Raw genomic sequence first — 14,685 nt, 5'->3', positions numbered from 1 at the left:
TAAAGGTTGTGGGTTCGATTCCAGGTCCAGGGGCATACAGGAGGCAACTGATGGATGTTTCTGTCTTACATTGATGTTTCTCTCTCAGATCCATCTTTCTCTCTCCCTTTTTCTCTCTCTGTAAATCAATAAAAACATACCCTCAGGTGAGGATTTAAAAAATAATGATGATAGTTGAGTTATTGAACACCTGTCATGGGTTGAAATGCTATTGTGTACACGTTATAAGTTTCATTTCATTTAATCTTCACTCCAACCCTTTGAAGTAGGTGTTATTATCTTCATTTTATAGATGAGGTGATAGAGGCACAGGGAGTGCCCCAAATCACCCAGATGGAGTGAAACTGTAGATACAGTGTTCCCACCCAGGCCCTGTGAACACAGCCTCCCTGTGTTAGTCCTGGGTAGATCCAAGACGCAGATTTATCATACAGTGCCAAAAATCCAACTGGATGTTGGCCACATAAAAGATAACTATAATATAGATTATCTCCATATTAGAACAGTATATTAATGGGGACAAACATTTCTGCCTTTGGAGGTGGAGACCAGAGAAGACTTCAGAAAGATCGTAATAAGTTGAGTTGGATAAAGAGGAAAAAAGTCTTAAGAGGAAAGAAAAGTATGAGCAAAGGTCCTGAGGCATAAACATGAATGTTTTATTCAGGAGATGGAAGGCAGCCCTGACACCTGGGTGATAATATTTGTAGGCAGTACATGGAGACAACTAGGTATTCGTTATTTCCAAACTTAGACTTAAGGTTAAAACGAAAAGATATAATCAGCCGTAGCCAGTTTGGCTCAGTGGATAGAGCACCGGCCTGCGGACTCAAGGGTCCCAGGTTCAATTCCAGTCAAGGGCATGTACCTTGGTTGCGGGCACATCCCCAGTGGGGAGTGTGCAGGAGGCAGCTGATCAATGTTTCTCTCTCATCCATGTTTCTAACTCTCTATCCCTCTTCCTTCCTCTCTGTAAAAAATCAATAAAATATAGATATAGATATAGATATAGAGATATAGATATATAGATATAATCAACATATGTTGGATCAAGAATGAGATTTGTCAAGTCACCTTAAAGCAGTGGTTCTAGGCTTGGTTGGGGCAACATTTGATTAGCTTTTCCCAGTTAAGGAAAGGATGGGAGCACAGAAGTGTTACAGGTTCCCCATCATAGAGGACCTCTGAGAGACAGTGTGGCTGAGTGTATTAGAGTACTGGGGGAAAGGAGTGCTGTCTTATAGAATGGTAAGACTTGTTCTTTGATGAAAGTGCCTTAGGCCCATCTCAAGATCACTACTTCTTCTGTTTCTGTTTTGCAATGAGTCGCTTGATTATACTCTGGCTTTCTGTATAGATTTGCCTATAGGAATAGAAACTCTCATTCATGCCAAAGAAAATATTCTGGACTGAGTTGCTGTGCTCTTTCTTATGACTAAGTTAATCAGTTGTTATCCTGGCTTAAGTGTCTGTCCATGGAGCTCAGCAAAGCCCAGCCCACCCTTTGAGAAAGATAAAAACTATATGTGCTGGATTAGAGCAGAGGCTGATGGGACGGAGCAAAGGGAATACATGAAAGGACTATTCCCAAGGTAGGACCTGAGATTTGATGGCTGATTAGAGGTAGGGGTTTGAAGGAGGAGGAGGACTCAAGGGTAGGAAACTGAGTGGGTAATAATGTCTTTGACAGACTTGGAAGGCAGAAGAAGAGTGGGTTTCTGGAAGAAAGGTAACAAATGTTTGGCTTTGGATTTTCAGTCCAAGGTGCCTGTGTTGGTGAAGAGCTCCTGCGTTTGGGTATCCAAGGTTATGAAAGCAGGTTAGACACAGCATGCAGTGAGTGGGTGAGTTCACCTAGAGGGAGCACGGGGAGTGAGGGGGCTGAGGGTGGGTCCCTGGGCATCACTGACATCAGAGAAGAGCAAGGGTGTCTGTGCAAGAGGCAGGAGAGACAAAAGAGGGAAAGAGCAAAGTAGCTGGGATTCAAGCAAAAAGAATGGCCAGCTTGTCAAATATTGCAGGATGAAAGTGTGGCTTAGACTTGAAGTGTAAGAGTTTAAAGAGACCTTCGAGGTCTGATTGATTCCTCAGAAGAGAGACTTGATCTCGCCCAAGATCACCCTGAGAGCATCAGACGATGATCACAATGCTTCCGATTGGCAGTCGGTGCTTATCCCATTGTTTCCTGCTGCTTGTTCTTTTCTAAGTACAGCAGGTCCTCAAATAACATCATTTCATTCAACGTTGTTTTGTTATAATGATGACATGCTCTTATTTATGAAACTTAGCTCTTATTTATATCAATTAGCCTATGGTAAATTGGTTTCATTATACATCATTTTGCTTAAAGTTGCAGAACCTATCAACAATGTTAAGTGAGGACTTCCTGTATAGCTTTGCAGTTAGTATGTAATAGTGGCTGGTATGAGACATCACGATGCTACTTTAAAGTGGGCATCTCAGCACAGCTGGTGTGACTCAGTGGTTGAGTATCGACCTATGAACCAGGGTGTCAGGGTTTGATTCACAGTCAGGGCACATTCCTGGGTTGCGGGCTCAGTCCCCAGTGTGGGGCTTGCAGGAGGCAGCCGATCAAAGACCCTCTCATCATTGATGTCTCTCTCTCTCTCTCTCTCTCTCTCTCTCTCTCTCTCTCTCTCTCTCTCTCTCCCCCTCTCCCTTCCTCTCTGAAATCAATAAAAATATATTTAATAAATAAATAAAGTGGGCAGCTCAGGTGCCGTTGAGATCTTGTTCCCCAGCATATGTCATCATTTTGGCTCAAATAAACTCTTATTAAAAAATTTAAAAATAATGAAAAATTTAAAAGTTAAGTGGGCAGCTCAGTCTCATTGGGTACTCCTTGCTATTTAGAATATGAGCAGTAGGTACTGCAATATGAATATAGCTGGTATGTAGGAAACGCATTGCTCTTTCAATCAGCATTAACTCAACATGCCTTCAACCAGTCAAGCAATGCATTGTGTGTGTTGTAACTGAATTCAATTTTATGAGATGGTTATTCTCTTATGAAAAAGTATGGGTTGTCTGACTTTTTGGGGGAAACCTCAATGATGACAAGTGTCAGTCTGATTATGTCTCTTTCTTTGTAAGAGGAAGGAGTAAGAACATCATCTTCCCAAATAGTAGCTATTAGATCAGAAACCTATGTACCCATATTTGTTTCCAGCTGGAAGATGCTTTACATTTATGGATTTAACTTATATACATATGTATACATATGTGTGTACATACATATATACATACATACACATACCTGAACTTTTACATCTACATGTACACAGACAACTGAAAAGTCCAGGAGGAGAGTATGGTGGCGAACCGGCTGAAGGAGCTGGGGTGTGATGAGAGATGGGTGGGTGTGGCTGGGAAAAAGATTAGAAAAAAATAGCCCAGGAGGCGAGACATGATTTTAAATGTTTGCATTGTGAGACTGGTATGCTTGGTCCCCATTTTCAGATGAGAAAACTCAAGAAATTTTATATTAGTCACTAGAGGCCCGGTGCACGAAATTCCTGGCCCATACCCTCTTGCAATCTGGGACCCCTCAGGGGATGTCTGACTGCTGGTTGTCAGACATCCCTCTTGCAATCCGGGACTTCTTGCTCACCATCCTGCCTGCCTGACTGCCCCTAACCACTCGCCTGCCTGCCTGATCACCCCTAACCGCCCCTGCCTCAGCCCCTGCCGCCATGGCTTCATCTGGAAGGACGTCCATAATGATGTCCAGAAGGTTGTTTGGCTGTCCAGTCTAATTAGCATATTATGTTTTTATTGTAGATAGGCAGGATTTAGGGAAAAGTGAAGGTCTGCATCCATATCTCTGTACAAGGTCTGCTACTCAGTCTCATGTCCAGTTATGAGATACAGAATGGAACCCTGGCAGAAAACTGACACCAAATAGTACAGCGGAAAGGGAAAGATTAATTTCTGTCTTAAACTCAAAAGTACATGCATTTTGAAAACTTAAGTACCATGAGTTCCTTGTTTCTTGATTCCCATGCAATCACAGCCTCATGCTGAACAAATAACTCTTTGTCTTCAGTCTGCTTTCAGATAAGAATAAACAAATTACATAGAGACTAGGAAAGCACTTGATGTTGAGGGGACACATAACATTCTTTTGACCTAAATGATAATAAATATTTGGCGGCTTTTGCCTCAACCACACACTTAAGAATTGGGACATCTGCAGATGCAGGCTCCAGAGTCATCTTCACTACATTTATTTTTGGCAACAGAGAAGAAATTTTGGTTTTATTTTTCTTTTCCCCTTACCTAAGTGAAAAAAGGACCCCTTATTTTTTTTCTGATTTCCACAACTTGAGTGTAAATGGATTTTAAGCTCACAACCGTAAGTTTAGTCTATATTCAGGGGACTTCCAAGAGCAATGAGGTAGTTTACAGGCAGAATGACCTAACAGAAGTATAATTTTGGACCTTGCTTTTGAGCAGATGTATTTTGAGCAGACTGTCGGGAGACTAGGGCTGGTGTTGGATAGACTGACGAGAAGGAACAGATACCGGTGATGCTAAATTCTTCCTGGCTGGGTGGTTGACAAGGAGGGAATAGGATGGATCCCAATAAAGAATTAAAGAAGGAGTCAATACACGGACAAAGCATAAAAAGACCCCGTATCCAAATTAAAGTAGTTAATTTGAAGTAGTTAAATTGAAGAAGCTGAGCACAATAGATTAGAACTAAGTATAAAATGCATATGATATCTGAAACACTTCCAAAGGCAATTTAGCCTTTAGATGTGTGAATGTAATGATAGGAAAAGAATAAAATTAATTATGATACTTAGAAAGGGATCCTTTAGGTCTATGGCATAAAGAACAAGTCATTCATGGTTTCTAGATGTGAGAGAAGGAAAAGACATGGCCACTTAATATGTTTTTAGCGGGCACACTTTTTATTCGCACTTTCTTTTATAATACAATTTTAAATGCAGGGACTAATGTAACAAAGGCATACTCCGCTCTGTCTTATCCTGTTTTAAATTGACTAAAATATTACCAAACCAGTTGAAACTTCCTGAATACCCCTTCTTGGTCTCCTCTATCTTCCAGAGGTAATCTCTATCCTGAATTTGGGGGTTATATTTCATTTTTTATTTTTATGCTACATGTATCTATATGTATATGTGACATAGCAGGTTTGACTTAGCTCCAACCTCAGCAACTTTGCTTTGATGTCTGTTGCTTCTCAACCAGAGAAACACCTGAGCCGTCAGCAAATGAGGAAAACTGTTTGGAATCACAGAGTTAATTATTGATGGAGGTAGAAATAGTTCAGGAAATGTTTACTTTGAGACTGAAATTCAAGTCTGTATATTCCGTGCATGGATGAGTAACACGTTTTCCCCTAGTTAGAGTATTTCACTGGACTCCTAATCTAATGGACATTTAAAAGCTATCCTGGGAATTTAGATTATATGTCAGAGTTTCTAAAAGAATTTTTCATTTCTTATGCATGTTTTGTACGGAATAGTTGGTAAAATTATTTTATGTACTATTTTGCTTAAAATTAAAGTTAAATAAATGAAGGGAGCACTCATACCTTCGGTAAAAATTCAGATGTCAATTTAGGAGTTATTCTCACACACACAAAAACTGTTTGCAACCCAAGTCAGAGGTCTGTGCCTGTAATCAAAGATGAGAGTTTTAAAATATGAGATAAAGAGATAAGGAACACAGGCATCATCAGAGAATTGCAATGATTTTCATGTGGCAACATTTAGACAAGGTGACTTCAGGGAATAACTAGCATTTGACATAAAGCCCGAGGGAGGAGTAGTGTTCTAGGAGGTACAGAGGATGAGTGGTTAAGACAGAGAAGGGCCCTGGGTAAGTATTGTTGACTTTAGTTGACAAGCGCAATATTGTTTCAACTGCCCTGGTATTGAAAGAAAGAACCAGTGCAGTCCTTCCTCTTTCCAGGCAAGCAGCTTGTTTCCATGCAACAGGACAGAGACTATTAGTAGGTAGTGCCCATGAATGTTTCCTCGATTAGAAACACCATTTTAGCTGCCTGCATTGCCTTTAATTTTCAGGTGTATCAAATGAGGAAGAGGCAACATAGCCTCATGGTGAAGAGCCAGGATACTGGAACCAAACTGCCTAGTTTCCAGTCCTGCTCTTGCTCGCCCTTGCTACCTAGGTGACATTTATCAAATTGGTAAACTGCTCTGTATTTGTTCTCTCATCTGAACAACAACAACAAAAAGAGCGATAATGACAACAGTACCGACCTTGTTGTGTGGAACAGTTTCACTAAATGATTTCCAATTTGTAGGGCTTAGAAGAGCACAGGAGACACTCCAGAAATGTCAGTAAAATGGCCCCTGTGCTCGCCCTGCTCTCTCTAGAATGTTTTCTGAGTTGAGTTCAGGGGTCACTCTGGATGTTTTCCCCTTGCTGCCACTTTCTTTAGAGATCGGGGGTCCCTGTACAATTTGGGTGACATCTGGCAGCAAGACACAAGACCTCAGCTCTCTGATTTCCTGCTTTTTTATGGCACATTTTATTGGTCTTGATTTAAACGAAGAGCTGTATCAGCCTTGTTGTATAAGGACAATAAGCCAAATTCTGTGGGTGGGAGTTTTTACTACCTTTCGTTTCATTTCCCAGGTTGGATGGATAGAAAGGTTTCCCTGTCCAAACAGATACAGTGGAACACACTGAGTTCTCTAAGCCAAAAGTGCACCTTACTTCCGTGGAATCTGAGAGTAGGCATTAGATTCAGTGCTATGCTACGCTGTGTCCTGGTTTTGCCACCTAGCAACAGGGTGGCCGTAGGCGCATTAACCCCTTGGCCTCTGTTTCCAATGGAGTGGCGATTTTCAGCTGGTGTGCTGTAGGTCACATGCTGTTGGGCCCCAGGAATTTTAAAATCATATAGTACCTGACTGCTTAGTTAGGGGCACTGACCTTTTCCCTTAGATTGTCAAATTAAAAAATGACCACAGCCAACATAACAATAGCTGTGCAGTGTGAATAAATCAAAATTATATCTATTTTTTTTTCAGTCAGATTGGCAAGAAATACATTTTTGTGCGTGCCACAGACTTTTAGTAATTAGTTTATGCGTGCCATGAGATGAAAAAGGTTGAAGATCGCTGCAGTGGAGGTTCCTCCCTTGCAGAGTCTGTTCCTCGTCTGGAGTCTTTCTGGGATTGCATGGTGCTCTCTCACTCATGTGGGATCTAATGAACAAAATACACCGATAAACCTCCACCAGCAGCTCAGGATCCAGCTGCTCCTTCTGCTAACCAGGCTGACAAGGATCTTCTGCTTCCCAGGCTCCAGAATGTTGTCGTTCCCATTCCTGTCTTCTGTGTCCATATGAGTTTACTAGAGGCCCGGTGCACGAAATTTGTGCATGGTTACGATCCCTAGGCCTGGCATGTGATCAAGACCATCTTTCCCAGCTTCGGCCCCTCCCCCTGCTGCCACCCACCCCCAGTCCCCTGTTCACCATTGGATGATCAGAGCCTGCCAGCTGCGGGGAGGGACCGAGGTTGGCTGTTCCCGCCCACTCACCGGCCCCGTCCCCCGCCGCCAGTTGCCCTCTGTGTGTGGGGTGACTGGCAGGGTGGGGGCCTTGACATGGCGCTGCCCACATCTGCTGCCACCCACCCCTGGCTCCCCATTCCCCATGGGGGTTATTGGGGCCAGTGGGCTGAGGGGAGCTCCTGCGTTGAGTGTCTGTCCCCCTGGTGGTCAGTGTGCATCATAGCGACCAGTCGTTCTGCCATTTGGTCAATTTGCATATTACCCTTTTATTATATAGGATGCTTTCTTAACAAAATCCCTCTTCTGCCTGCTTAGTGCTGCACTCATAGGGGCACAGAGGTAAATGCATGCATTCAATTTGCATCTTTAACCAGGAGTCATCTTTACATTTTTAAAGGAACATTCTTTTTTTAAAAAGCTTTATTATTGAAAGTATTACATATGTCCCCTTTTTACCCCTTTCAACCCCTTCTAGCCCGTCCCTGCCCCCCCACCCCAGGCCTTCACCACCCTATGGTCTATGATCACTTACCCTTTGAGACAGCATGAAGGGACCTGGAGAGTATTATGCTAAGCGAAATAAGCCAGTCAGAGAAAGACACATGTCACATGATCTCACTCCTGTGTGGAATCTAATAAACTGATGAACAAAATAGATCCAGAACATAGAAGCATAGAACAAACTGTCGAATCTGAGAGAGAAGGTGGAGGTGGGTGGGTGGAAAGAGAGCAACCAAAGAATTTGTATGCATATATGCATAATCCATGGATAAAGGGACATTCTTTAACTATATTTCTTGTTATCATAACAACAGTGTCTTTCAAAATGTCCCTGTAAAATAGTAAATTTAATGGTTCCTTTCTTCATCCCCTGTTTTCATTAATATTTGAGGATTCATTTCTTCATTGTTATTGTTACATATTTTATATTAAATTATCCCTTAAGAACAATAGCATTTAATTTGACAATGAAATATAGGGCAATTATTTATGTTGCTAACCGTAGTCCATAGTCCTTTTATCCTAAAATTATACTTTTGGAATTCTTAATTTTTATTTGTATCTTAGTGACTTGGAATTGGCCTAAGTAATTTTTTAAGGAAAGGTTAATGGGTAATGAATTTTCAGAGCCTTTAAATATGGAAGACTATATTTCATTTTCCTTTACAAGTGAAAGACAGTTTGGTCGGCAATAGCTTTCTTTGACTGAGTGAGAATTCTCTTTTTTTCTGTAATTTAGTAATACACAGGAGAAATTTAAGAGCAACTGGACATTTGTTCTGTTCATGATGACTTATTTTAATTTGATTTGTGTGTTGACTTGTTTTGTTTTCATGCCTGAATACTAAAGGATTTTTATTTAATTTTAATTATAGGACTCAAAATTTTTGTCAGAATGTGGCTTTGAATTGTATATTGTTTGGAATACAATTTAGTCTTTTTTTTTCAGTTTAGTCTTTAAAAATTGTGTCCCTGATTATTACTTCTGTTTCAGTTCTTCACTTGTGATTTCTCAGAAACAACTGTAATTAGACAGGTTTTTCTGATCCTTCATCTATTGGTGTTCTTTCACCTACTGGTTCTTTTCTCTGTCCTGATGTGGGTGTTTATCTTCTACATCAATGATTTAATTTTAAATAGTATGTATCTACTTCCCCCCACCCAAGTGGGTATAAATTCTGTCACTTCATTTTCAGTTTCTTTATTTCACCTGTAATCTCGTTTTATCTTACCCAATAGTCCTTATTGATTTATGGTTTTCCAATTTCATTTTTCAGGGACATATCTTCTTGTATCCTATTAACAATGCCAAATACTTTTTTTAAATTTACCTTTGATTCGTCTAAGAAATCACTTTTAGGAGACAGTTCTTCCTTTGAATCTTTAGTGTGCTCTTTTCTTTCCATACTTACTTATACAATACTTCTTAGTAGACCTATGCTGATATTGACCTGTTATTTTCATTATTCCTGCTGCATCTGGAAATATCCACTTAGACCTGCTCACAGAAAGGGTGCTGGGTTGCTCTTGGCCTCACTCTCTGTGCTCTCTTCACCGGTCATAGTCCCTTTTTTAGATCTGTAGCAGGTTATAGATTCTGCTACATTCTTGATGGGCTAGAAGAGTTTTATCTAAAGCAACTATCTCCAATGCCTTGTTCTCTGTTACTCTGTGTATGGGTTATATAAGAATCTAATACCCAGAATGCAATGCCACCATATCATCTTGTCCATAAATCTGCTTTTCTGCAGAATACTAAGTGCTTCACTTTCTTCACACTCATTGTTTGAAAGTAGCAGTCACTACTTGATGGGATGCGGGAGTCTCCTGCTTTCTGACAAAGCATCATTCAGGACAGAGAGCTGACTAGGTTTCTGAATGATACATATTTTTGTATTTCTGTACAAGATGGCAGAAAGTGGCGAAAGGAAAGATTTTCCTCCTCCCTTCAAGATTCATAGTTTGTTTTTTGTTGCCTTTTATTACATTTTAAAAATCTAATTTATTCTTTTTTCTGCTGTAAATTCTTTTCTCTGATTTTTGGAATCGGTTGAAGGTTATTCCCTCCTTTTTGTGGTTAGATACTTTTGTGGGAGGTTGGGAGAGGCTTTCAGGGCCTGGGTAGCTAGACACCATTTAAAACTTTAACTTGTATGAAACTACACAATTTTTAAAAAGTACTTTCTGCATGTGGCAAAATGCTAGAAATTTTTGCTTTCTGCAGACATTTTATGCAAATAAACTCTTCCTTGTAAATATTCATCACAAGTTGTTATTCAAATGGTGAAGGCATCTGTGTTTCTGTAATAGAAACTATGTCTTACGAAAAATGGGTCATTTTTTGCAATGAAATAAAAATGTAGATACATAAGTTATTGTAGGAATTCCAATGATTTCCATAAAATTTTAATTTTACATAAAAACTGCCTTGTCACTGCCTATTAATAAGTCTTAGAGCTGAAGCAGCTGTTATAAATTACTTTATCAAGGAGTTGCAAATTCAGTTGCCTTCAAGGGCCAGAAAAGTGACCTACAAATTCATGAAATAGGTTGGATTAATATAACAGGGATGGAGAGTGACTAGAGGGAAGTGGGGATTACTTCTGCTCTCAAATCCTTGGGCCACCAGTATAACATCAAAAGCAGTATAATATAAACCTTCTCTCCCATTATAGAGATAGAACTGAAGCCAAGGGATACTAATAGATGTGTGCAAAGTTTGGAGACTCTGTGTGTCTTACCCAGAACCAGCTACATAATTTGCAGGGCCCAATGCAAAATAAAATGGGACCCCTTGTTCAACAGTGACTAAGACTTTCAAGATAGTAACAACAAAGCATTAAACCAAGCTTGGGACCCTATGTGGCTTGTACACATTACATGCCCTTGAAGCCATCCCTGGCCTTGGCTTCTGATCTAGAATTTGTACACTCAAACAGAAAGAAACACACACTCCCCCCACAACCACCAAAAGTCTAATACTGGAGAGAGATGGGGTTAAAATTAAGTCCTTTTCTGCCTGACTTATTTCACTTAGCATAATACCCTCTAGGTCCATTCATGTTGCTGCAAATGGCAAGAATTCAGTGCTGTTGCCCAATATTCCGTTGTATATATGTCAATGTCCAAGTCAATGTACATTTTATAAAATATCACATCTTCTTTATCCATTCACCTATCAATTGTACACCTGGAACTAATAAAACCAATATAAGATTGTGTACTAACTCTACTTAAATTTAAAAAAAAACACACCTCAAATAAAGCCAAAACTAAGTCTTTGATTTTGATTCTGCTGTAAATGAGGTTTTAGAATCATTGCTTCTCTACATTGTTTGGAAGTTTTTGTTGGGTAATTACTGCTTCCATCCATTTTTACTGTTTCTTACTGCATTCGTGTTTTATGAATTATTTGAAGATTTTCAACCCCGAAGCTCTAAGCTCTTCTCTAAATGTAAGTTCTGACTTTAATTTCAGAATGTTTGGAGAGTCACTTACCCAGGAACAAAACTCTGAGGGACACTTGTGTCTTCTGTTGGGTCTTATCCTGTCTCTTACTTTAAAGCAGCTGTCATTTCTTCCAGGAAATTTTGTCTATAACATGAATTATCTTCTAAAATAACCTTTTCCTTTTCACCTTATTAGGCATTTTTACACAGCTTGCAAACACAAAAAGCAATTTGCCTCCTGACAAATTGAAGTTGACTAGTCACTTTCTCCTTTGAGTTAATTTACAAGTTATAGCTCGAAGTACCTTTAACACCATTAATAACATAGCCTAAGGAATGCTATTTAATGAAATCTAGCCAGCTATTCACACTCGGAAAACATACGAAATAAAATTGGGAATTGAGTAGTAGCGTAAGAGTGTAGTCTCATATGAACTTCAGTTAAGGCAAGTAATAGCTGAATCAGAATTCAAAAATATCTTACGTAGCTTCATATTGCTGAAATATATCCCTTCATAGATGATTAACAAGAGGACATTCACATGGGAGAAAAAAGACGATGTGCAAATGGGCAAATACATTAACTAAGTGAAAGGAAATTTAAGTTGTGAATATAATTACTAATATTTAAAACATTTTCAGTAAGCTATGCACATGAGTGTATGTGTTCAGCTAGCATTGAAATTGCTCATTAAGTTTAATCTCAGTTTGGGGCAGGGGTGGAGATGGGGGGGGTAGCAAATTTAATGGACTTTTTCACTCATGTATATCAGAATATGCTGTGAAATATAAAAACTGAATGTCATAGAATTTTTTTAACCTTCTACAGGTGGAGATTTTCATTTTACCTTTACGTATTTACCTATGGAGTCCGGTTCCTGAAAAAGGTACGATCTGCCAAGTTACTTTATATAATTCTTATGTGACTGTAAGCCTAGATCTCATTTTTTTCTGTATGACAGTTACAATATTTTAAACAGTCATAACAGGGTTCCTAAGAATTGCTTGTACATTTTCCTTTGACTTACAAAAATATTTGCAGTTTATTCTTTATAGTAAGTAATTTTTAGGCAGATTCCTAACATACTTTTGTAAATAATTTGTTTTTCTGGTGAAAAGGTATTGCTAAGTCCTCTAATACTCTAGTTGGTTATTTATTACTTGTGGGCTTAAGAGCCTTATAAAATTCATCTGTGGCTTTAAAGAAGTTAGTTTCTGCATCACACATCACACAACTTGGAAAAAAAATCAGTTGTAATGTATGTTATCATTGTAGTCTTCACCAAAAGAAATTATATTTTAGTATCTTTATAGTTATTAACAGGGTAACATCGACTGCTGGTGGAAAATTCAGTTCCTTTCATAGATTGTGTTTCCCCTGAAGCTTCGCAATTCCTGCATCTTTGAAAGCGAGTTCCTGAGGCTGCCATAGTCTTCTTGGTTATTTCGATACTTAATGTCACAATGAACAATTAGGCTGCTTATTAAAGTCAAGACTTGTAAAGACTTATCTTCTCATAGTTATGCACATATAAACAATAGTGATTATTTTTTGCAGAAAATGGGGAATTATTTTAAAAATACTTTATATTATGAACCTTTAAATTTATATCAATGTTATCTTTATTTAATTCAAATATTTTTTCCAAAATAGGGCATTGTGCCAAGTGGTATGCCTTACGAGTAAATTTTCATGTAAATATTGATGTGGAAATTGCAAATACATTTTTATTTTAAAAGTCTAAGTTATAAGATATTATCTGCCCATGGCAAATTCTATTCTAAAGAGTGGCTGTTTTTCAATATCATGTTTTCCTAAAGGAAATATTCCTTTTCCTTGTTGTCTTTTCCTTTAGCAACTACACTTATTTTTTCACTTAATAAGATCACATGCCCCAGAGGCCATTTGAATAGATTTAAAAGGATGAGCTTCATTCTGCAGGCTGTCTGAGGATGAAGAAATTCTCAACTTGGATAAATAAATATGGTGGAAACTGCTTATTTTGGAACCCTACTGTTCTGGTTCCCAAACTTATTTATTTAGTGAAAAAATGGAAAGGATGGCTGAAGAGCTTTTATGCTTCCAAGTTTATTACCTTTGGAGAGGAAGTAGCTTTGCATGAAATTTTAGCTGACACGGCAGAGCTGGGCTTCATGAGAACGCCGCCTTGCTAGCTGAGGTCAAGGTTTGGAATTCATGTTGGGTTCTGTTGGTGAAGGGCTTTGATGGAGAGCAAGGGAAAATACTGAGAGCCAAGAGCCCTTCTTCTGCCCTTTCCCCCAGATCTGCCAGCCTACCATTTGTCATCAGGACAGGAAACACTTTGACACTTCACTCTGTTCCTAAATGAACTAAATGGGACAAGAATACTTTTAATCGCCAAGTCCTCAGTGGCTCTGTAGAAGGCTGGAAGAGGAGGGCCTGTCAATAGAACATTGTTTTGAAAATTGTTTTTCCTTAAACTATACAGTTCCCTTTCAAATGGCCCCTAAAATGCTTAAAAATGAGAAAAGGAACTAGATGTTGTTCTTCATGTTGAATGACTTGTATTTTGGGTTTCTCCCTTTAATACTATTTAAGATGCAGTCAGTTGTGGATGAACTGTATTGTTTACTTTAGTCATAGAGAAGTGCACATAGAATCCACGTGACTGAACTGGCAGTGGAGGACTTCATAAGCCATCTTGTCCAACCCTCTTATTTCACAGCTGGGAAAGCAGAAACCCTGAGAGGATGGGTGGCCTCCCAAAGGTCACACAGTTCACTTATTAAAATGAAACTGAAATGAAACATACTGCTCTCTCTTATTCCAGTATTTTTTCCCCTTCACCAGTCTGCCCTAACCTCAGCACGATTTCCAAATGATTTTCTTCTTTGGTTAAGTTAGCAAAATTGACCTAATGTAGTCCGTTGTTTCTATTATAGAACTTTAAATACTTTAATGGATATTGAAAATATATTTCTATTCACTTTCTTAAAGTGGACAATATATTTGTCCATCTAACCTAAGAGGGGAAAAATTATTGTGCAGGCAGCAGCAGAAAGAATCAAAAGAAGGTAATGAAAATTTTCACAATACCCTAAATGTTTAATAATAAAATACCATGGTAGTGGACCAATTATTAAGAGGTGAGAGACCACAGCTGCTTCTTACTTCTGGCATGAAAAATATGGATTATTACATGGGCTGTCAGAA

At 39.0% G+C, this 14,685-nt stretch overlaps 1 protein-coding gene across 2 annotated transcripts in view; it reads left to right on the top strand.

Moving 5' to 3' along the window:
- The window catches only part of CERS6 (ceramide synthase 6), a 260,066-nt gene that overhangs the window by 129,124 nt on the left and 116,257 nt on the right, over window positions 1–14,685 (top strand). For both annotated transcript variants that reach the window (XM_081096278.1, XM_081096277.1), the window contains exon 4: window positions 12,319–12,376. In XM_081096278.1, the coding sequence (XP_080952404.1) occupies window positions 12,319–12,376 (58 nt within the window). The remainder of the gene's footprint in view (window positions 1–12,318; window positions 12,377–14,685) is intronic.

Source organism: Myotis nattereri, assembly GCF_964212035.1.
Source record: "Myotis nattereri genome assembly, chromosome: 7".
NCBI classification, from domain to species: Eukaryota; Metazoa; Chordata; class Mammalia; order Chiroptera; family Vespertilionidae; genus Myotis; species Myotis nattereri.
Note: the sequence above shows the minus strand (reverse complement) of the source record. Positions and strands in the feature narration are given on the sequence as shown.